Source organism: Colossoma macropomum, unplaced genomic scaffold, assembly GCF_904425465.1.
Source record: "Colossoma macropomum unplaced genomic scaffold, Colossoma_macropomum, whole genome shotgun sequence".
Taxonomy (NCBI): Eukaryota; Metazoa; Chordata; class Actinopteri; order Characiformes; family Serrasalmidae; genus Colossoma; species Colossoma macropomum.
The window spans coordinates 9,283,648-9,309,157 of NW_023494788.1; the positions used below are offsets into that span (position 1 = coordinate 9,283,648).

Sequence of the window (25,510 nt, forward strand, 5' to 3'; positions counted from 1 at the left end):
TCTGTCTCAAGAGCTCATGAAAGAGTTCTTCAGATTGATTTAGAATGTGCTGTAGATCTATATAGCATTTTTTTGAAAAGTGTTCTATATAGCACCAAAACGTTACGCTGTAACAAGCTTGACATTGTAACAACAGAAGAACCCTTTTTGGTGCTATATAGAACCCTTTTCAAAAAGATGCTATATAAAACCATCTGCAGCACATTCTTTATCAGTCTGAAGAACCCTTTCATAATGCAAAGAACCCTTTAATTGTGCAAATGGTTCTTTGAGAGTTCATGTATATATATAGAACCATTTTCTTTACTAAAGAACTCTTAAAGCACCATCTCTTTTAAGTGTGTAGGAAAAATCTTGGTGTAGAACATTTACATCATGCAGAACATTCTTTAAACTTTAACTAGGTTCCTCAAACTCACGTCTCATTTACAAAAGAGTTTATTTAAGGAGATCCTTTTTGATTCGAGATAATACTTTTATTTTTAAGGATACAGTTCATCATTTTTATAACATGTGGATGGAAAGAGAGGAATAGAGAGATGTAAAATTGAGAAAGAGAGGAAAACAATCAAAAGCCAGAGAAACAGCAAGATACAAAAGTCCCTCCAAGGGAAAAGAAAGGAGGAGGATGTGAGCGTGCAAGAGAGAACCATCGACAATAACTCAACTATAACAACAACAATAACTGCCTCTGTCTCTTTGTGTAAACTGCAGAGGGCTGTGTGTAGCAGAAGATAAGATGCTTAAGATTGATGCTGGTGATAAGCAGAAGCAGTGGCGGTGGCTGGTTGTGCTAATGATAAATGCTACAGAACCCATTAAAGGTGAATTCCACCAGTTTTGCAAAATTTCCCCATAATTCAGTGTTTGAGATGTAAACAAATTCATTCAGAGTGTTTTATTATTGCAGAGAAATTCATCATTGTCATTCTTTACAGTGATTGGATCCCTGAATAGAACCAGGGGTCACTATGTCTACTGAGTCCACAGTGTAAATATAACCTTTGAACCTAGACGGGTTTGATTTGTAACAGTGGTAATGTAATGTAATGTAAAATAGTGGTAAAATACGTTTTTTATGGACTATTTTGCCTTGAAATGTAGAAAGCGTGTGCTTTTCTGCCCAGAAGGTATCAAAAAATACATTTTAGGCCAAAACCTTATCGTAAAACAATGTCTCAGGCATTAAGCAGCTTATTCATACAAATTTTATGTACCAGCTTTCTGTGAGGGAGCTTTTAGAGGCATTAAAGTGTGGTTCCTATCACCACCACTGTGAACAGTTTTACTCAGCATGGTTCTCTAGAATGGAACACATCACATTAAACCAGTCTGAATGACTTTGTTTACATCATAACCATTTCATTTTGCAGAATATAAAAAAAAGATGGAATTTCCCTTTAAAGTGGAATGCTTATGTATTAGCACTCATCTCTGAAAGGTGCACACAGCTACAGAAACCTTTATCATTCATGAAATATGGATGGAGTCCAGCAGGGGTTGGCGTATACACACACACACATTCACACACCCACTCTCACACACTCATGCTCCCACATGCGTACACACACATTGGTTCACATACGCAGGCGTACATACTGTAATCTTGGCGTCTCCTGTCTCTTGGTTGCATATTCAGTTTGATGTGCCATCTGCTGTATGCTGTAAAACCGTCATCAAATAATACACATTGCTGTAAACAGAGCAGCATGTATTATATGATGATGGACATTTGTTCTTTTCTGAAAACTGTTCTGAAGTTTGTCACAGCTGGTCAGACCACATGTCCTGAAAGAGACGACAGCTTGGTAAAGCAGCTATGACTAGCTCAGATGAAGTCAACTGACAGCTCAGTATGCTCATAACACAGACTGTCTAAATATAACATTTAGAGCTGCCACTATCAATTGTATTAGTAACTGAATAATCTACTATTTTAATTGAACATGTAAAATATAATTGTCTTTTTTTTAAGACTGTAAATAGTAAATACTACACACACAGTTTGCTGTTATAGATTCAGGAGATGGGTCATTTTCACAGATTCAGTAGTTTTAAACTGTCATTAGAGACAGAATATCAGACACCGGATCAGATATTAGAGTGAAAAAAGAATGCATCTGATCCAATCTTGTTATAAATCTTTCCTATAATAGAACAGACTCATTCTGTGCGATATGAGACAGCGGGCTAAACGAGCTAAAAGACAGTGGGCTAAATGAGCTAAAAGACAGCGGGCTAAATGGGCTAAAAGACATCAGGCTAAATGGGCTAAAAGACAGTGGGCTAAACAGGCTAAAAGACATCAGGCTAAATGGGCTAAAAGACAGTGGGCTAAACGGGCTAAAAGACAGCGGGCTAAACAAGCTAAAATACAGCAGGCTAAACAGGCTGAAAGACAGCGGGCTAAACAGGCTGAAAGACAGCAGGCTAAACGGGCTGAAAGACAGCGGGCTAAACGAGCTGAAAGACAGCGGGCTAAACGGGCTGAAAGACAGCAGGCTAAACGGGCTGAAAGACAGCGGGCTAAACGAGCTGAAAGACAGCGGGCTAAACGGGCTCAGGCTAAACGGGCTAAAAGACAGCGGGCTAAACGGACTAAAGGACAGCAGGTTAAACGGGCTGAAAGACAGCGGGCTAAACGGGCTAAAAGACAGCGGGCTACACGGAGTAAAGGACAGCAGGTTAAACGGGCTGAAAGACAGCGGGCTAAACGGGCTGAAAGACAGCGGGCTAAACGGGCTAAAAGACAGCGGGCTACCCGGACTAAAGGACTGCAGGTTAAATGGGCTAAAAGACAGCTGGCTAAACGGGCTGAAATACAGCAGGCTAAATGGGCTAAAAGACAGCGGGCTAAACGGGCTGAAAGACAGCGGGCTAAACGGGCTGAAAGACAGCGGGCTAAACGGGCTGAAAGACAGCAGGCTAAACGGGCTGAAAGACAGCGGGCTAAACGGGTTGAAATACAGCGGGCTAAACGGGCTGAAAGACAGCAAGTTAAACGGGCTGAAAGACAGCGGGCTAAACGGGCTGAAAGACAGCGGGCTAAACGGGCTGAAAAACAGCAGGTTAAACGGGCTGAAAGACAGCGGGCTAAATGGGCTGAAAGACAGCAGGTTAAACGGGCTGAAAGACAGCGGGCTAAACGGGCTAAAAGACAGCGGGCTAAACGGGCTGAAAGACAGCGGGCTAAACGGGCTGAAAGACAGCAGGCTAAACGGGCTGAAAGACAGCGGGCTAAACGGGCTGAAAGACAGCGGGCTAAACGGGCTGAAAGACAGCGGGCTAAACGAGCTAAAAGACAGCTGGCTAAACGGGCTGAAAGACAGCAGGCTAAACGGGCTGAAAGACAGCGGGCTACACGGGCTAAAAGACAGCGGGCTACCCGGACTAAAGGACAGCAGGCTAAACGGGCTGAAAGACAGCAGGCTAAATGGGCTAAAAGTCAGCAGGCTAAACGGGCTGAAAGACAGCAGGTTAAACGGGCTGAAAGACAGCAGGTTAAACGGGCTGAAAGACAGCGGGCTAAACGGGCTGAAAGACAGCGGGCTAAAAGACAGCGGGCTAAACGGGCTGAAAGACAGCGGGCTAAACGGGCTAAAAGACAGCTGGCTAAACGGGCTGAAAGACAGCAGGCTAAACGGGCTGAAAGACAGCGGGCTACACGGGCTGAAAGACAGCGGGCTACCCGGACTAAAGGACAGCAGGCTAAACGGGCTAAAAGACAGCAGGCTAAATGGGCTAAAAGTCAGCAGGCTAAACGGGCTGAAAGACAGCAGGTTAAACGGGCTGAAAGACAGCAGGTTAAACGGGCTGAAAGACAGCGGGCTAAACGGGCTGAAATACAGCGGGCTATACGGGCTAAAAGACAGCGGGCTAAATGGGCTGAAAGTCAGCAAGCTAAACGGGCTAAAAGACAGCAGGCTAAACGGGCTGAAAGACAGCGGGCTAAACGGGCTGAAAGACAGCAAGATAAACGGCCTGAAAGACAGCAGGTTAAACGGGCTGAAAGACAGCGGGCTAAACGGGCTGAAAGACAGCGGGCTAAACGGGCTGAAAGACAGCGGGCTAAACGGGCTGAAAGACAGCAAGTTAAACAGGCTGAAAGACAGCAGGCTAAACGGGCTGAAAGACAGCGGGCTAAATGGGCTGAAAGACAGCAGGCTAAACAGGGCTGAAAGACAGCAGGCTAAACGGGCTGAAAGACAGCAGGGCTAAACGGGCTGAAAGACAGCAGGCTAAACGGGCTGAAAGACAGCAGGCTAAACGGGCTGAAAGACAGCGGGCTAAACGGGCTGAAAGACAGCGGGCTAAACGGGCTGAAAGACAGCAGGTTAAACGGGCTGAAAGACAGCAGGCTAAACGGGCTGAAAGACAGCAGGCTAAACGGGCTGAAAAACAGCTGGCTAAACGGGCTGAAAAGACAGCGGGCTAAACGGGCTGAAAGACAGCAGGCTAAACGGGCTGAAAAGACAGCGGGCTAAACGGGCTGAAAAGACAGCGGGCTAAACGGGCTGAAAAGACAGCGGGCTAAACGGGCTGAAAGACAGCGGGCTAAACGGGCTGAAAGACAGCGGGCTAAACGGGCTGAAAGACAGCGGGCTAAACGGGCTAAAAGACAGCGGGCTAAACGGGCTGAAAGACAGCGGGCTAAACGGGCTGAAAGACAGCGGGCTAAACGGGCTGAAAGACAGCGGGCTAAACGGGCTGAAAAGACAGCGGGCTAAACGGGCTGAAAGACAGCGGGCTAAACGGGCTGAAAGACAACAGGAGTAATTCAGTGTAAACATCATTCAGAATAAAAGGTAAACAGTATGTTACTTGAATGTCTTGTGTGCTTTAAATGTGGTCTTATCTGCCATAATTAATATTATCATGATGATCTTGGAAAATGAATGTGTGGCACTGTTAGCTGGATGCTAAGACAACATGGGAAGGCACTATAGAACTACTAATATAGCATTATTGTTGCAGCAATAATTCGCTGAGCAAAAACTACTCACAGGGTGAACATTGCTGTTGTACACACCACTGTGCCATGATGTTTTCATTAATACATGACAAAAATGTAAAAGTTAATGAAATTGAATGTTTTCACAGCAGGTCTAAGAACTACTCATTTGGCTTATTGCTTAATTTTTACAGTCACTATTATTCAAGGAAATCAGAGTTTTCAACCAATAAAAATGGGTCTAACTGAACAAAAACACAGAGCATGCAGAGCCTTTCAGAGAATCTAAATAGTTTATTGGAAAAGATTAAAAAGGAAGCCTTTAAAAAGAATAATTAGAATATACAAAACATTATGTGGTAAAAAGACGTATATGGTTGTGCACACCAGGTGCTGTTTCTTACTGTAAGAGGGGCGTGAGGAAACATGCTTAATCATTGTGCAAATTGCTAACGAATTGTTTCTGATTGATCAAGGTGTTTTTTTTTATTTTTTCCTGTAATATAATTCAGTATAATTGAGTAATCATGACAGTCCTAAATGTAACATTGCACTACAGGCATAACAGTTTCTGTCCATTTCTTCACAGCCTCCACACTCACAGAACAGCCTGTTCACATCTTCTAACATTTCCCCTCCAGGGCACCAGACAAATAAGTTGAACTTAAAGCGTCCACTTATTGTCCACTTCACTGGCTGTGTCCCTGGGGCCTGGGAGAAACTGGACTGATATGTGTGGATGGGAATGTATTGAGGCCGGACCGTAGTATCCTCCTCTCCTGCTGCATGGCCTGTGAGAGCTGATTTATGACGGGAATGTGTGTGTGCAGCATGCTGATGAGTCACTGCTCTTTGTCACATGCTGACTTTGCTCAAGCTCTGCCCTGGTCAACAGGCGAGCGGACATGATGAGAGAGATAACCTAAAGCTGGGGGCACACACTCACACACAGACACGGTCAGAACGCAGAATCAGAGAGCATTGGTATGCATTACAGGTGTAAATCTCTAGGATCCAATGATTCAATTCAATCTCACTTTAGGAAATGATTAGTTGGCCTGTAACGGTCACATTTTAGCTGGTAACTGAAAGACATATAAATAATTACAACTGACCGTTTATTTGCACTTTTTGGTCAGTGTACGCAAAACGTGCAAGCCTAAAGCGACCAGACTGGCTGATTAGCTAGCTTGCTTACTAGAGAGCTGACAACACACACAGCTCAAATAAACAAACATTACTCACTTCTGCCCTCTAATGGTAGCACCAGTCAGACGTTAGGACTTTTGTTGTTTTCGTATAATCCATGACGTAAAATTCACGTTCTGTTTATGTGATTGTGGAAGCTAATAAGTAGTTGTGGTCACACAAATATGTAATGATCGTGACCGGCCTAATGATTCGTTGTAATTAAAATTTCACCACATTTTGATTGATTAGATTATTTTTAAAAAATACACTAAATACACGTGACAGAAGGCAACTATTAACACTGTAGTGAAATATAGATGCTTTTTCACATAAACATTTCCAACATTGTAAAATCAATGCAGCTAAAATATCATCTTCAGACACATCACAGTCCATTGTTGCAGCTTTACGCTCCCAGCATACACCCATAAATGCACTACTGATGGTGATTCATTTTACCGAACTGATTCTTTTGGACTGTTTATTTTAATGAATCAAATGTCCGATTCAACTGATTCGTTTTCTTGCCAGGAGCCAGAGTTGCAGCTCTATTTATCTAGCCTATATTTTGTATTCTCTGTAATTGGGCTACAGTTTGCGCTTAGCCAGGTAGGCTGACCGTTAGCAATAATGCTGGGCAATAATATTCATAGAAAAAGACAATACCTGAGTGTCTGAATGCCAGTCTGACTCAGCTCAGAGGGTCTTTCTAGCAGGGAGCCCCTAGCGAACACATACATATCAGACTACAGAAAATAAGTGCAAATTCAAAGAGGTAATTTCTAATATGTCATGTTTTGTGTTTTGATTTTATGAGTTTAAATCGTGAAAGATTATTATTTGAATTTTATTAGAATTATTCAGCCAGACCTTCGAATCAGTTCCACTGATTTACTGAAAAGAGCCGGTTCAAAAGAAAGATTCGTTCATGAGTCAGACACCTCTAAAACACACACACTCGAGAGCAATTACTGAAAGAATGGCAGAACGGAAGAACAGCAGCTACGCTTCCCTTTTATTACTACACTGCTGAAATCCCACATCAGAGCATACTTTTCATTTCAGCTGGGTTAAAGCATTATGCATTGCTAGGATCTGTCCACTGGCAGAAAATGAGCTGCTGTCACTTCTGAAGCTTTTCTAGCGGTTTGTGTCGTGAGGAAGAGGTGTGAAAGTGCTTCCTACGGGATAGCGCTTTGTCTGGCGGCTGTTCTCTTTGTTCCTTTGCCTGCTTTATGCCGGTGATGCTGTTGGTTCTTCCAGTCACAGCAGAACCGATAACGCCACCACACAACACACCAGCCATAACTCCTGTACAGATTCTGCTTGGATAGTGGAGGATAACTGTGTGTAGTGTAGGATAACATCACTGTTGGTACAACACTGCTGCTTTTACTCTGCAGGAGACATATGGAATTAAAGAATCAGTCATTTGATTATCGCTGATTTTTGTCTGTTTCTAACACTATATGACATAGTATAATTTATAAAAGTGTTGCATGGCTTAAACAGTAGCAGCAGCCATCTTGAAGCCTGAGTTTTATCTGTATGTTTGGCCGTTTTATAGAAAACAGTATGTCATACAGTATCGGAAACTGCATAAGCAAGTTAGTTTGACATTTCAAGACAGTTTGAGGCAAATGTGTGATGATTTTGGCATCCAGTTAGCATGGTATTACTTGTTAGCTACATTAGCCTCTAGTGCAAAGCTAAAGAAGCAGACACCAAACATGTCCTGGCATATTGACTTGGTGTAAGTGCAAATTGTAAAAATGTGATTTTTTTTTTTAAATTTGTTTGAATTTGATGGAGTACTTTAAGTCATCTATACAATATAGATACTTGTAATGTAATAAAAAGCTGGCTCTGAAAAGCTGCTTTTCCACTGCATGGTACTGGCTCGACTGGACTCGACTTGCCTTTATTGGTTTTCCACTAGACAAAAGACATCAGAATACCCAGTACTTTTTTGGTACCATCTCCATCGAGGTTCCAAGTGTGCTGAGCCGATACCAAAAGGTGACGTGAAAACGCAACAGACTCCTGATTGGTCGGAGACAATTGCTAAACACATATGCTAACATTAGCTACAAGCTCAACTCAACTCAACTCAACTCAGCTCAGCTCAGCTCAGCTCAACTCAATTCAACTCAACTCACTTTTGATACAAGCTACTTCATTGTCCACTGCAGATATTGTACCCTCTCAATGTAACTGGCCGTCATAGCGATGCCAAATGAAACTACCGCAACGTGAAGGAAACAAATTTTGTTCATCTTTTGGTATCGGCTCAGCACACTTGCAACCTCGATAGAGATGGTACCAAAAAAGTACCGGGTATTTTGATGTCTTTTGTCTAGTGGAAAACCAATAAAGGCGAGTAGGGTCGAGTCGAGCCGGTACCATGCAGTGGAAAAGCGCCTTAATATAGCCTTGATTGTCAGAGTTGTGTGTTTTGTCTTGTTTTGCTAAGTCCAGTTCCATTTCTGAGAAGCCAGACAGCAGTCTTGACCCAAAGCCAGTTGTGCAGACGCTCCATTTCAGACTGTCCTTCTCAGAAGGACCCTTGTCTCTCGAGCTGTCTGTCTTCACAGTCCAACTCAGCCTCCTTCACCTGAGTTTCCTCCTGGATTTTATACCCTCATCATTGCTCACATCTTCAGAAAGGACAAAGATGATGTGACAGTATGATACTGTATTCGTATTGTGTGCTTGTTTGGAAGTTATTGGTTTGGGAATACTCTCTCAGAATCTCGAGTCTCAGGATCTCCCTCTAATATGTCTCATGGGGTTCAGTTATAGTCCATTCATATTCAAGAGTGTTGTATACTTTTTGTTGGACGTTAATCGGTTGTATTCTGAAACAAGTTGACATAATGCATGCAAGATTTTAAAACCTTTTTCTTTATTCTCTTTACCCAAATAAGCACTTCTGCAATGCAGTCTTCTGTTCTTCATTCTCTGCACCACACGTTCAACAAATTCCAGCCTTTCCAGCATCCACACTCCTAATAAAACGTCCCAGGCTGAGGCCTGACCTTGGCTAGGCCTGACCTTGGCTGCTCCAGCCTGTTGTCCACATGGCTGGCAGCAGACTGGACTTTTCAGGCCATTTTTTCCTGGCTGCTGTCAAAGCGTCATGTAAAGAATTAGCATCAACGTCTGAAATGTTTGAAAAGGGCGGCCGCTCACTCGCTGAACTACTCGGCTTTCGCTTGTTAGCCTCTGTCAGCCATTCTAGTCTGATTTTCAAGCAGCAAAAGTGTCACGGCTGACAGGTGAATAGACTCACTCTCAGTTTTACTCAGAGAGCTCTTCACGGTAGTGTTTAGTTGAATAAGGTGAAACGTAGAAGGCTTTTTTGAACTGTCTTTGATAGCAGTGCCCAGACCTGGAATTTCTAAGTAAAAAACAATAACTGACGGTTAACATTATTGTGGTCAATATGCCAATAACTGAAAAAAACTTTTTTCCATTTTAGAACGTCAATCCATATTAAGTACAGTGAGTATAAGACAGAAATGCTAGAAATGCTAGCTACTAATGTTAGCTGCATTATTTATTTATTGGTTTTGCTCTGTAGGGGACATGTAGAATGAAAAAAGGATAAAACTAATTATGTAATGATTGTTGGCTTGTTTCCAATGCTAAACGTCAGCATGTGCAAGCAAAATGGGATACCAAGTTAATGGTTGCAGTTCTTGGCCATAATTACAATATCAGATCTATAATGAAAATAAAATTTCCAGATTTATCTGTGAATGATTGGCCACCCTTAGGAGTGAGTTCATTCTGAGTTTTGCCAAAATCATCATAGGAAATCTGTCCACTCTGCGGCCATTTGTCAACGGCCCTGGGCAGTTGTTTCCAGTCAAACAAGACCAGACTCTTGCCTCTATGAATAGTGAGAGACATAAAAGCTAAAACTGAAAGTCTCATTAACATTTTAGTATTTGAAATCACTGGGAAAATCAGACAAAAATCACATAAATGAGTGCTCAAATAACACATAAAAAGCTGTTTTTTCAGCTTGTTTTGGCTAATGCGCATAACTGCATAACTCCACGGATTTCCCACTTGCAGCTTCACCAGCAAGCCACATGGGTCTTTTAACACGTCATGCTGAACATTACAAGCATTTATTTTTCAATCAGTAAACTGTTTCCTCCTCCTTTATAATGTCTCTAGTCCATAACTTGTTGCAGCTTCAGTTCATGTGTAGTTATGTTTCTCTATATAACAGTACAATGAATTCCCACAACCTCACTATCAAGATGCTTTATTATTTACAGTAGTCAATTGGGTGCTAATGACATTTAGTCAATAAAAACTTACTCCATGTCAGTGTTTTGCCAGAACGTAATTGGAGATGCTTAGAGAAATGGTAACAGTCCAGTAGACAATCTGTATGCGAGCCAAATGCATTAGAAAGGCTGTTCAATTAATGGAGTCGACGGGGCCTCATGCTGACTGCTCCACTTTTGTTCAAAGAGTATCGGGGGGATATTTTTTTTTCTATCAGAATGTGCATAAAGTTGATAGAAATTGTGAATAACACACTTTAAACCCCTTAAATGTCCACTTGCAGGCCCAAAGTTTTATTACACGCTGCTATAACCTAAGAATAGCTCAGCAAATTTGCATTGAAGCCCCTGTAGTTACTGAATAATAAACCTTAGTATGTAATAAGCCTGGGATTTTAAGCGGTCAAAGCATGTAGACAGACGTGGGGCATTTCAGCCCGTCAGGAGTCATCTTTTCCCAGGCATCTGTCACACAGTATTAGAGAGAATGGCGGCGAGGGCGGCAAACAAATCCCGAAAGACTAAGTTCAGTGTGTCCTCTTCTCCTCTATCTGTCTTATCTGTCTCTGCCTCTCTATTTCTCTCACTGTACACACTCTCAGTCACACACTCTCTGCCTCTGCTTCTTTCCTCTCGTCGTGTTGCCTGGTGACTCCGTCCAGACTGTCCTCCTCAGAGAATAACTCCAGACGAGCTCACCACCTCTCAGTGTGAAAGAACACGGCTCAGTGTTACTGAGAGACGCTGGAGCACGAGCACAGCCATAAAATTCATGAATCATAATTTATTGACTGAGTCTGGGTTTTTTTTTATTGCAGTCTGAAACTTTGAAAAGTTTATTCATAAATGAATTACCTGCTCTGGAGTGCTATATTATCAGTACCGCCAGACCTTCAGACTACCTCATTTTTGTGTGTGGGTACTTCTCAAGGATTATTTAACCCCACCAATGCCCAGGAGCCAGTGGCAGTCTAGGCGCCTGTTAGTCACTCCTATAACGTGACCAGTGGTAGACGAAATAAACAGATGCAGCACTTGAGTAAAAGGAGAGATGAACTTGCCAAAATATTGCTCAAGGATATGTAGAAGTCCTCTATTTATATGTCTACTTGAGCGAATATACATTTCATGTAATTACTGAATAATAAGTGTTCGAATCTAATAAGCCTGGGAATTGAAGGAGTTAATGGACCTTTGCATTGCTGCGAGTTATCTAAGACTGCCAAGTCTGAGAAAACTCTGTGAAGGACACATTTAAAGATTTTAGGGTTTTAGCCAAAAGCCACATGACCGCTTTGAGTTCATCAATACTGAGCAGCTCTAAAACACCAATCTATTCCACTTGATTTTCAAATGTTCCAAACTCCTGCGTTTTAAAAGACACAATTACTGCAGGTTTGTTTAAAACGTCACAGATTATTACCCCTAAGAAATCAGTTATCGCCAGCAAAAACAAAAGCAAGCAGTTCCATATCATTGTTCACTCATAGGTCATTGAAACAAGCTGAGAAACTCTGCTGAAAGTGTGGATTCCAAACTTCTAGTCCAGGCCATATTTGTGTTTGTAGGTAGAAGATGAAATACTATTATGATTTGAACTTGATGGGATGTTAGTGTTGTGTGTCCAGCTGTGTATCCTTTACATTCCTACCATGTTTTTGATTTAAAAAACAAACATAGGAAGTCAGACATGCAGACACAAACCTGTCAATACAGAGTGTAAATCAAATGTAAATATAAGTCACTACAGTGCTAACTAGGTAATTAATGATTCATTTTTAGTGTCAGGAAAAATGTAGGGAACATATATTAAACAGAAGCCTCAACATAAATAGAATAGTAACATTTTCAATATTCAAGGTGTTCATACTTTCACCTTTATTACAGCTTCCATTCTTCTCAGGAGTCTTGCTTGCAGTGAGATTTCTCTACACCTCTAAAGTTCAGTTTTAGAAGTTGGTTGCATTTTCTGCATGTAATCTCAGACACATTCAGTGATGGTGAGGGCTGGACTCTGGGGCGGTGAGTCCGTTGTTCTGAGAACAAAAGCAGCTTCTATGTTTGATTTCTTTTTTCTCAGTATGGCTTCTTGACATCTACACATCTTTTCAGACTCATAGCCCTGAGTTGTCTTCTCACAGTGGAAGGATGGATTTTTTCAGACCTGAAGCAACTTGATTTTCTCCTCTCTCTCAGAGATCAAAGCTTTACGTGCTGTTTAACTGATGGGGGCAGTTTTAGTGGTCGACCAGGTCTTGCAGGTGGTTGTTAGGAGTTTGATTTTCTCTTTATCTTTTAAGAAACGTACCCTGAAAATGAAAAACTGTACTGTAATGACCATTTTGACTGTAAATTAAGTAAAAAAGGCTGCCTTTTGCACAGTACTGCAATTACATAATTACATTTGAACAGTATTGCAATATGACAGTAATAATTCTACACTAGAGGTTATGTTAAGCAACATACTAATAATAATGAGCAATACATCTTTCTCACCCTCTGAGACAAATATAAAGTTGTTTGAACTTAAAATTTCAACAGGCTGCTGCTGCTAATCCATGAGGACGCTTTTCGGAAATACTTGTCTTGCTGTTTAAGCCTCTTTCTGTATTAGAACGCAGCCTTCTTAGCACATGAAAGGAGTCGCAACAGCAAACTTCAGGTTTCTTTTGTCATTCTTTATTACCAATGCTTATGGCATTCGTTTATTTTGTGTGATTTATCAGCCACATTTTGAAATGTTTTATTATTCCGGAAGGCTTGTGGAATTCAAATGATGGGTCTAATATGGAAGAATGATACTCTGCTTAGGAAATGAATGTGCAAAAAATATGTCAGATATGTAAATATATAATTCATAAGGTTCTTATTAGTTTAGCACACTCAGCCTGGGCCTCGCCATGTTGCAGATGAGCTCATTTATCCTGCTGCGCTGCCTGTATTGCTTCTAAATGTCAGAATCCATCGAGGTTGCGTTTTCGTGGTGTTAACTGTGAAGCTGACCCAGTTTAGGGTGATATGTATGTGGGGTGCATCGCCCTCTCACCACCTCTTCCTCTCTTCTCAAGTGCTTTTTCACAGGCCTGCATGAATAGGTTGGATAGAAAGCTGCTTCACTTCATTTAATGGCAAACGCTTGATTGAAAAAGAAAAAGTCCAGAGTCCAGAGCTTGACATATTTTTCTGAACCTGATGATACCCGACTGCCAGTGTTGTGTTTGGTCGGGTTCAGACGTCGTTTTCCATATATGGGTCTGGTTAGAGTTGGGTTCAGATTTCACATTTGAGTTCTTACAGTCCGTCTTCCACTTTTCACCCTGCATTTCCCCCTGCTTTAGATTTTCTCCTTACTTTATTCTTCACAACTTTCACTACCTTAAATTGTTTTTTTATCTGCCACGCTGGAGTCCACCGAAGTCTACCAGGCCCACAGTTATGAGAAAACAGGACATAAACAGTGAATCAACTCAGGAATCTACAGTTTAGTGCGGCCAAAAGAACGTTTAATTTCTTTGACAACAAATATTTTTGTTATGTTCAATGTGTAACATGTCCTATGTGCAGAAATAGAGTTGTAGGATTAACCTCGTAAATGGCCAGGGCCACCAGCAGGCCCATTTTTTCATTACACACTTCTATAACCTAAGAATAACTCAGCCAGTTTGAATTGAAGTCCCTGTAATTATTAAATAATAAGCCTTAGTATGTAATAAGTCTGGGATTTTAAGGGGTTCAACTTGCTTTATCAGCAGCGCACAGCATGAGAACAGCTCAGTATGGGAAGTTTATCCAGACTAAAAAACATTTTGGATGCTGCTCAAAAGCATTATTTGATGAATAAATTAATTAAGGCAGAATTGAAACTTAAGACAGCTGATTATTTTATTATAGTGTATTATTCTTCATTATTTTTATTTAATTTCTCTGTGATCTAATGACGGCTGTTGTTTTCACTGTACAGTAACCGCCACTGTACTGTCAGGTTTTATTCTGCACTTTGGGTGATGATGGGCCAATTCAGGTCAGAATTTTGTTGTACTCGGGTCAGTTTTGGACTCAAAACATGATGATGTGGTTCGGGTCGGGTTCAGACAGAATTTTGTCAGGCCTTGGACAGAAAAAGCATTGAGGTATTCAGGTTCCGATCAAAATTTAATGCCCGAATAAAGCTCTGACTGAGTCATGCAGCATTGCTTTGCATTAAAGGGCCTGTATTCCACACTTTCCTCATATTTGAACGTTTCATTCCAAAGTGCTGTATATCCATTTGTAACAATCTTGGATATAGCGAGTTTTTGAAAAGAGAAACAGCTGATTTATATTAGAAAATATCTTTTATTTTTATAATAAAGGTGATATTAATCATAATATAGCGCTGATATTTCTTTTATGTGTAAAGCCCACCCCAAACAACATAAACTATGAAAAAAATACATTTTTTGAAAGTGGTCTATAATGTGATTTGCAGTAAAACCCTTCATTTATTTCCTGAAATCCACTCAGAACATTTATGTGCCCTAATGTACCAAAAACAGTCCTAATTTAGTTTTACATGACCATTTTCCAACCTCTCTTTATCCCTTAAATCCTTTAGACAGGCTGTTTTTGTTACTGTGCCTTTAAGACTGATATATATGAAAATAGCCTCTGTTCTAATTGACTGTCTTACATTATGAGTCCTTCAAATAACAGTTCAGATGAATTGTACAGTACAAACTGCTGGCTTGAAGTCCTCAAGGACATGAGAAGAAAAAAAATCAGCCATTTCTTTCAGATTTCTGGATATTTTGTAAGGCTGCAGTGATACATTTGCATCTTCACAGCCATGAACAGAATGATGTTTAATCATTTACCCGCTATAATAACTCTTAACAGCAACATGCCTTATCAGTTCAGTATTAATGGACGGACTTTAACCCAAGTGAAGTCTTGATTTTGATTCTTCCTCAGCGAGTTCTCCGCGGGGCTGCTCGGTTCTGGTTGAGCTGCCGTGTGAGAGGGAGGAATGAAAGTAGGAAGGGAAGCATTTGCATTAGCTGCAGCTAAGCTGGCAGTCTGCACACTTTTGATGAGAGATGATGGCAGGAATGGCTTGTTCTCCGCACATGTGTCCTCGCACGTGGGAGTGTTGTGGGAAAACGGCTGCCGTTTTACGTAATGCATAGGTAACAACCTACACACCAGCATGTTAGGCCTCGACTCCAGTCTTTGCCATCCTCAGCCCACTCAGAGTAAACAAGCTTCCACCAGCACGGTTTTGATTCCACTGCTGACGGATGGTCTCTGCTGGCATGCATCGAGAGGCTTAGTGTGTTCGTACAGCCTGCAGCTCCTGGTGCTTTCGTGCTTAGAGACAGACTTAATGTTAACATTAAATCAGTGCAGAGTACAGAACAGTAGGGAGCAGAGCAGTGGGGAAATTGAACCGACGTACTTTCTTTCATTTTGCTTTCTTTTGATGATCAGGTAAACGTCAGAGAGCCTGCTTTTGCTCCCCATCCATAGGGACTACGGGTGTAGTGTTCTGGTTTTCAGCGTAGTTATCAGTGTTTGCTGTTTTTAGTGGAAACAGTGTTTTCAGCAAATTAATCAAGCACTAGGATGGTACCCCTCATGTCACTGCAGTGGTACCCTCAAGGGTACATCCTCAATAGCTTTAGTTAGGGAACATAATTGTGCAATATTCCATTGCAGTTTTTTTTTCTAAGTTATACTGTTTCCAAAAACCCTTTCCTCACTTATTTTCTATTTTAAAGCTTTTTGTGCACCTTTCTCCTGGGGAAAGTGAATGTTAAAACTAATTTGAAGTACGTAATTGGGGACTTTAGACCATTGTTATCTCTTTTAAAGCATTTACACTGTTCAAAAATGTGCCTGTGCAGTACCATTTTTCCTCTAACCATGTGCATTTGAATGCATTTGAATGGTGATTTTACCTATTAGTCATTGGACACTTCATTAGAAACCTCTACCTTGTAGTTTCACTTTGCTGGTGTTCAGTTAGAGACTGAAGCCTGGGCAGTTTGGTCAGTTTCTTACCACAGATCCTCTTTTGGCTGGATATTTTTGGGGTGGTGGACCACTTTAAACCCAGTGTTGACACTGATGTGCATCCAGCCACACAACTGTGCCTGATACACTCTTACCAGCACCATACACCACCATGTCAGTGTAACTGCTGTGCTGAGAATGGCTCATCACCCAAATAATATCTGGTCAACAGTGGTACTGTGGTCAGAAACTGACCAATGTTGTAAGTATGACATTTTGCTGCAAATTTTAGTGCCCAATTTCTATTTATTTACTGAGTTTAACATATTAAAATAATAATAAAATTTATATAAAACATGCCATGACTTTTGCGTAAGCCACATTTTATGTTTTGTTTTTTCCATTCAGCAAACAAACAGTAACTGTACACTGAAATGTGCAGAGGTGTGTTCTCTGTAGAGGATGTTTTAACGCATTTTTAACGCAAACCTGTCATTTGACCAGGGGCACCCAAACTGTTGTACGGGACTGTGTAGTATAGTATCAGCCTCATTTAGTTCTTTCCACTTCACTATGAGTGAAAATTGGGTGAAAAATCTTGCTATGTGAAGTGCTATAAACACTTCTTACAAGCATATATTATAACTTTTTGATATATTTGAAGTTTCCAGCACAACTACAAAGTTAAATGTTGATTTTTCTGCATAATAAAATCATTAATATCAAAGTCATTCAGAGCATTTTGATGTGAAATGGTTCACTGTAGAGAAATGTACTGACTTGGATTTCCTTACAGTGGTGGTGATGGGAACCAGGGGTTGCAATGACTACAGTGTAACTACAGCCATTTTATTTATTATCCAAAACAACCAGTAAACGTACGTGTCCTCCGAATTTTAATATGTAATGTTGACGATGGTGAAACAGATAGTAAAACAGTTTTCTTTGGGGACTATTTTGCCTTACAACACCCTGCATGTATCTCTCCACCATGGATTTTTTTTAAATTTTAGGCCAAAACCTTTTTTAAAAACTATCATAAAACGATGTCTCAGGAATCATGCAGTGTAAATATTTTATGTTAAAACTTTCTGTGAGGGATCTTTCAGAGGCGTTTAATGCTTCAGATGTCTATCACCACCACTGTGAATAATTCCCAGTAAATTTCTCTAGAAAAGCACATTTTACATCAAACCACTCTGAGTGACTTAAACATTTCGACTTATATTATTATATAGAAATTTTGAAAAAATCAGTGGAATTAATCTTTAAAAGCAGCTAGATTGTTAGTGATTACTAGTGATAGTAATTTCCTGCATTCCTGTATTTCATTTTGGCTTCATAAAAGCTGTTAAAAGCTATTTGAATCTCTATAGAACTTTTTGATTTGTGGAGAAACCAGAGGCTCTACCCAGAATCTGTTTTAAAAAATGTGCTGTGAAGAACCATTCTCTCAAGAACAGTAAAGAACCTTTTTAAAGAGCTCTTTGTGGAACCAAAACTGTTTCTTCTGTCTCTGAAGAACACAGTGTGGTTCTACCTCGTGTCTGTGTATTTAAGAGTGTAGGTGTTTCTAATAGAGAGAAGCAGAGTGTTCAGTACGTGATGGTCTGGATTCTCTTTTGATGTTGAGCTTTGTGCAGACAGAGATGTGACCTTTTTTAATTGAGTGGATGAGTTTCAGCAGTTATTATTATGATCTTGTTCTTTATTAGTTGTGAATGTTGTGGATGACTCTTGAGCTCCATCGTGGTGTAGAGTGGTGCGTGTCACAGAGTGGAGGGAAATGAAAGAGTCTAGCAACAGCGCCGATGCAACTGCTGCTTAGACGCCTCACATTCAGCTCTTTTTATGCCAAACGGTAAATATTACACACACTTATCATATATACACACACACACACACACACACATTCTCTCAGGCCCAACAGTGTGTACACAGACACACAAAAGCAGAGAGGCAGTTATAGATTCAGCAGACGGCTCATTTTCACTGATTTCACAGCCTTCTTTCTGAGAAGTTAGATTATGCTGTTGTATAAATTTAGCATGGAAAACTTTTAGGAATTTATTCATTATTTGCGTTATTCTGTTCGCAAAGTTTTCACATTAGTATTCTCAGCAAGCAGAACCCAGTGTTGCGTAACATTTGAAATTCCAGCACTTTGGGTGCCTAATTAACGTCACCGTAACCTTTCTGAGAGGCCCTGGTGTGTGAGGGTCCCGTCAGCGTTCTGAAGCACTCGCCTAATTCCCAATTCAGAGCCACAATATGCACTTCAAAATCTGATTTCTTCAGATAAATTAAAGTTCTTAAGTTGAACTTTGTCAATGCCTGCCACACCAGCCATCAACCAGAATGCACCCAGAAGTCTAGTTTTGATCAGTGTCCTGTTTCCATGAAATGTAGTAAATGAGAGACCCTCAGAGGAGACCAAGGGGCATATCAGTGATATAGTTTTAAATTTACATACTTTACAATATTCATTTTTTTGATTTCTTGATTCTGTAATTAAATATTTTCGCTCTTGTCAAAGGACTGCCAAAAGGATGATGATGAATTAGCAAAAAGAATGCTTTTACTTCCTTATAGAATCTTTCAATGAATTATTCTTCAAATAAATACTTTTCATCATTTTTAAAGATTACATTTAACCTCTGTCTGCAGTTTCTGCAGAGTACAGCTGATTACTGTGGATAATCATGTAGACATGTTTCCCGAGAGGGGGCTCAATCTCTAATTGGCAGCTGACAGCAGAAATTAGCAGTTAGTGGCAGCTGCCAGTTAACCAGTGTCATTTGCTGAATATGTCAAAAGGTGTGCAAACTTTATTTTTCCCCCTGTGTTCATTTAATTGTTAATCGAGGTTACTGTTCATATGTTTTTTAGATTTTTATTTACTTTGAACAGAGTGCAGAAGCAGTTTCTTTGAAATGATGGTAAATATGGTGGAAAAACGGTAATGGTAGCCAGTTAATGTTAACTGTCACCACGTAATGAATGCTAGTAGGACCCACTGCTAGCTGGCTGGCTAAATTGAGTTGGCAACTTTTCTTAATGACTGTTTCTGGCGTCCTCTTCACATACAACAAGAATGCGACTGGCAGCTGCACTTGGCTTGGCAGCTTCCAATGACTGACTACAGCTGCCACTCCTGACTGGCAGCCACCATTGACTGACCAGCAGCTGCCACTGGCTGCTACTTCCTGCTGCCAGCTGCCAGTTAAGGATCAAACCTGTTAACTCTCAACACACTTATAATTGAAGACAATGCAGATAGAGTAAGTAATGTTGCAAAACGCAGGAGTGTTCATTTAAAGAACCATCTATTTAAAGATTCTTGAGGGAACCAGAGGGGGTTCTGCTAAGGCATCACTCCAGCAAACCCTTTTTGGAAACTTTATCTTTAAGAGAGGATCTGCCATGGGTTTGCAGATGTGAAGGCAGCGACAGCAGTGTTACAGGAACGGTTTCGGAGCTGTCTGCACCTGCTGGCTCGTGCGAGACGGACAGCAGGCCGTCCAGCATCTGAGCCAGGCAGCAGTGTGTGTCCACAGCATGATCAGCAGGAGTGAGAGAAAGTGTTTAGCACTGATACACACCCTAATGCGATTGTCCTTCCAAACTCAACAGTGCCTGTTTTAAGCAGGACTGTTGTTAGCTTGTGGCTGTGGAACTAGGCCTAAAGCATAATGGAGTGTAAATAGGACGATGTATTTAGGCATTAAGTAAGCTGATGACGATGCTTGAAAGATAATCACTGTGTTGGGTAAGAGAACTGATAGATAACTTAAGAGGACTGATTTAATTGTAAACAGCTTGCAAGATAATTGTAAGTTATATGTTAATGTAGAGTTTTATTCCCTTTTACTCTTAAAATGATGGATTATCAGATGGATTAATAAGATGGTAGATGGTAGGCTATGGTGGAGTACATTCCCCGCTGTGTCTTTTGGAGGTTTCCCAGAGTGATACATACATACAGCTGAATTTCGGAGTGACTCTGCTACAACGATGGAAAACACCTTGTTATTTTAATATGTAAAGCATGTGGACATGGATTTGGATCTCACTCATTTAGAGCATGTGTTGCAGTCTGGGCACTGTTAGCATGCAAGTCGTCATGGACTCACACCAGCAGAAGCTCACAAATGCATGTTTTAACAGTAGCAACTTTAAAAATGAGAGTTTTTGGAAAAAAATGTTATTTAGTGTTGATAAATCTTCTTAAAATCCATTAAAAACATATAGCATATGCAGCCAACCATGTGTCTATAATAGTGGTCTCCAGCCGTGATCCTGGAGAGCTACATTCTTGCAGAGTTTTTTCCAACTTGTATCCAATATGCTGCCCTGCACTTTTCGTAATTCTTATGCATCTGATCCAGCCAATCAGGGACTTGAGAAGAGGTTGATTAACTGGAGCAGGTGTGGCAAACTGTGGTTGAAATTAAGCTCTGCAGGAAGGTAGCTCTGCAGGACCAGGATGGGAGACCACTGGTGCATACTGTGCTAATTATTTTTAGATCTCTCTCAGGCCTAATGGAGTGCGCTGTTCTTCATACCTGTGATGGCCAATGAGGTGCCAGTATGTTGAAATCTATTAAATAACAGTGATTAAACATTTGATTAAACAGTCTCTGAAAAAAGACCGTATATGTCTGTCTGTCTGCCCTGCGATGGACTGGTGACCTGTCCAGGTTGTTTCCTGCCTTTCGCCCAGTGCCCGCTGGGATAGGCTCCAGCTCCCCCTGCGACCTAGAAGGATAAGTGGCTTAGAAAATGTGTGTGTGTGTGTGTGTGTGAGTGTGTGTGTGTGTGTGTGAGTGAAAAAAGGCCATCTGAGATGAAATGTTGTGTGTTATTTTCCATCGTGTGACCTATGATATTTATATAGCTACAACCACAATGTGGCAAACAGAGCAGAGCAGCAACACAGTGAAAAGTCAAGTACAGATCATGCTACATAACACACTGGGCAAAATAAATAATGAATAAAAACAGCATTCAGCCAGTCAGTATCACAATAGACCCAAGATAAACAATGTGTAATTGATTGTTGAGTTTAGCTCCTGCTAAGTTTTATTGCAGCTCTAATCAGATCCACCTGATTTCCCCTTCCCAACGCTCCTGAAAGCTGTAAGAACTCAGAAAAGTCAGAAAAGTGATCAGTGTAAGGCACAGTTATCAGCAAAAACACTAGAGGCTTTTCCCATGTAATACCCTACAGAAAGAGCACAGCACTACAAACTAGGCCTGCAACAAATGTTTGCTAATATTTAATAAACGTGATAATTAAAATATTCGAAAGCAGCAGCACGCAGCTGCCAGCTCTTAACACCAAGACTCACGATTCCAGGCAACAGAATCAGTTTTAAATCCAGGTGCAAAGAAGTTTCCTACTGCTCTTTATGGCTGGCTAGCTAGCGGGCTCTCAGTTGTGTTTATTATCAAGAATACACAAGAGCATGCCAGCCAGCTAGCTGTCCAGATTTATATTGGCTCAAAGGGTATAAAGCCCCCCAGCATTGGGCTGTGGAGCTTTGACACTGCTATATCTTTGGTATTAGCGTGAGTGGCGTTCCAGAACTGATTATCCAACATCAGTGTCTGACTTCACTAATGCCTTTCTGGCTGCAATCAAATCCTAATAGCAATGTTCCAACATCTAGTGTAAAGTCTTCCCAGAAGAGCAGAGGTTGTCGCTACAGCAACTAATTAATTCCCTATTAATACCAGCACAACATACACTAACACACCACCACCACATACACTAACACACCACCACCACGTCAGTGTTACAGCAGTGCTGAGAATGATCCACCACCCAAATAGTACCTGCTCTGTGAGGGTCCATGGGAGTCCTGACCACTGAAGGACAGGGTAAAAGGGAGGTAACAGAGTATGCAGAGAAACAGATGGACTACAGTCTGTAACTGTAGAACTACAAAGTGCACCTATATAGTAAGTGGAGCTGATAAAATGGACAATGAGTGTAGAAACAAGGAGGTGGTCATAATGTTATGCCTGATATACATATATATATATATATATATATATATATATACATATATATATATATATATATATATATATATGCATTTGTGTGTGTGTGTGCGCATGTGTATATATTTTTTTTTAAATATGTATTATTAGAAGGTCATTTAGCCTAGTCAAGTGTCAAGATACTCCTGAAAGAGTCTTATACCTACAGATACAGAAAGAGCTTTATTGAGAATAACACTAGTCACAGTCTGAATCCACTGACCAGCCAATAGACTTAATATGACAAACTGTTTTTTTGTGATGGCATTATTTGGAAATTTGGTTATATAGTTGTTCACTGCAGCACTGAAATAAGGCCTGTGATGTGCAGTATGGGCTGGTTTGCTGTAGATTTAGTGCCACAAATTTGTTCCTCTGCTTCTGTATGTATTAGAGAAAAATGCTGACAGGCAGCAAGCATTGCAAAGCAGATTCGCCTGCCTTTTTTCCTCCGAAAGCTGACATTGCTATTTAAAAGTCCTCCTGCTGGTAGGAGGTGTCAGAAGTCTTATGCATTTCTGCAGCATTTTTGGGGCTGTTCCATATTAATGTGTGCTGTCATAGCAGCTCTTAACACCTCACCTGATATGCAGATGAGGTTTTGGGAGAGAACGCATTGGGTTCTGTGATAGAGCCGTGATTAAGTATGGAAATGCGGGGAGAGTTTTCTGAGCATGTGGTTTGGTAGCGTTGCTGGCCGTGGTCCTGTACTGTGTGAAGCTCTTGTGTGAGTTACGTAACCTGAATGTGACTAATGCCTTATTTAGGAATGCAGAGCGACACTCAGATCTACACAAGAAATGAAAATAAAGACCCGAACATTGGAAGTGCTGGCTTATGTAATTTATGCAGCCTTCCTTAGTGAGGGTGGGTAATATGGCAGTATATTAAAACTACTGTGATAAATGACATCCCAGTATGTTGTTTCTGAGTAAATCATTGGTATCATCAGTGCTTCTAGAATACTAAACAGCTGCATGTATAATGAAAAAGACATATTTAGTAGGAAAGCATTATGAAATGAGCATCATACATTGGCAGGTAATTGCTTTAAAAAACTATATCGGCATCAGACAGATGTTTAGATTTGATCAATATTTCTAACTGATAACAGAGCAGAATGTTTGAGCGACACAGGGTTACTCCTCAAATATCTGTATTTTATTCATTTTGCTGTATTTGTAACCCTGTTTATAAAGAAATAAACATTACATCTCACTTTACTGCTAATCCAAGTAGATCTAGTCCCAATTTCTACATTTCGTAGATGTTTATTTATTGGCATCAGCAGATATGTGCATGAAAATATCAGATATCGGCATCAGCCGATATTTCCCATATCGGTGCATACCTAATGTATACATTATGAGGAGCCTGTAAACAACAGCAACCTGTGTGTAGCAACTGCATAGTAGCCAATACCTGATTGGATGTCTTACGTTATGCCATTATTATTATTTCTTTTATTTAATTTGAACTGCTGTTCATTTGTGCATTTTGTTTTATGTTATGTTATACTTTGTTGGTCCTACAAGGGGGATTTGTCATTTTGCTACCACCCAGTAAGTCCTGACATGAAACTCACAACCTTCCAGTTGCTGGCTCACCTCTCCTACCACTAGGCTTCTGGCCATTGTGGTTATTTTGTCCACTCCAATTAAAGTCCAATAAATATGATATATCTTGTGCGTTGTGAAAATGCCTTTAAGCATTATGATGCTATGTTTTATATCTACAACCCTTAAAATATGATTAAAGTCATTCAGGCTGAGGTTTGGCCTAATCTGTAACACAGTTGCTGCTGCAGGATCTACAAAGGTTGCACTATTATTAATAAACCTCTTTTTGCTGTTTCAGTGCTGGCAAACTTTCGTGGAACAGTTCAGCATGGGCTGCCCCTGGAGATCGGAGAGACGGTCCAGATTTTGGAGAAGTGTGAAGGTAATTAGAGAGAAATGTGTGGAACCCCACAGAGGAATTACTGAAACTCCACAGCTGTGCTATTACTAGCACTGAGTTTAGGAACAAATCATGCTCCATATTGTGCACCTGTATTAAAGACAATTACAAATCAGTATGTCACAGGAATGTAGTTACTTTTTAGTGTAACACATTGCAGTTTAAAGTCTTGTAATCACATTACAGTTACTGATTTAAATGGGAGTTCCATAGATGTTTTACATTTTCTGCATAAGAAAGTAATCAAATAAAATGTAAACAAAGTCATTCAAAGTGGTTTGATGTGAAGTCTCTGTTATTGGAAAAACTGACCTGGTCAGAATTATTCACAGTGGGGGTGACAGGAACCAAATGTCTAACCCCTTAAAAGGCTCAGTGTTTTATTGCACACTTCTATAACCTACAAAAAGCTCAATCAATTTGCATTGAAGTCTCTGTTGTTACTGAATACTAATCCTTATTATGTAATATGCCTGGGATTTTAAGAGATTAATGCCTCTGAAAATCTCCCTCACAGAAAGTTGTTACATGAAATGGTTACAGATATGGTGCGTAATGCCAAATCCATTGTTTTACAGTGTTTCTGAAAGAAGGTTTTGGCCTAAAATTAATTTTTTGAAAGCCATTAATAGTGGAGAGGTACATGCAGGGTGCTGTAAGGCACAGTAGTTCCCAAAGAAAATTATCTTTGGACTAAGTAATACTGAAAAACACATTTACCACTATTTTATCATTATCAACATGACATAGAAAAACAACAAAAAAGAAAATAACAGTAATAATTTTTGGTATATCATTGTGTCACATCGTTATTGTCTGGAGATTGGAAAATGTCATTTTATATCGCCCACCCCTAACCTTTATATGTTGCCATTTCTACCTCTGTTTTGTTGCTGTGTTAAATCCTGACATTTGCAGCAGCCTTTTGCTGGGACTATAAAGGCTTCAATCCCTGATTCTGTATAGTAAAAGGCTCCAAGGTTAACTTTATAATTAATTAAACTCAGATACAACTACCTGAATAGGTTTGTTTTTTATATTTGCTGCTAGACTGCTGTACAGTAGATAC

The 25,510-nt window shown here is 40.4% G+C and overlaps 1 protein-coding gene across 1 annotated transcript in view; it reads left to right on the plus strand.

Annotated features, from left to right (window-relative positions):
* Positions 1-25,510, plus strand: part of dock4 (dedicator of cytokinesis 4) — a 104,738-nt gene that overhangs the window by 1,981 nt on the left and 77,247 nt on the right. Inside the window, exon 2 of the mRNA XM_036568283.1 lies at positions 24,340-24,423. Within this exon, the coding sequence (XP_036424176.1) occupies positions 24,340-24,423 (84 nt within the window). The remainder of the gene's footprint in view (positions 1-24,339; positions 24,424-25,510) is intronic.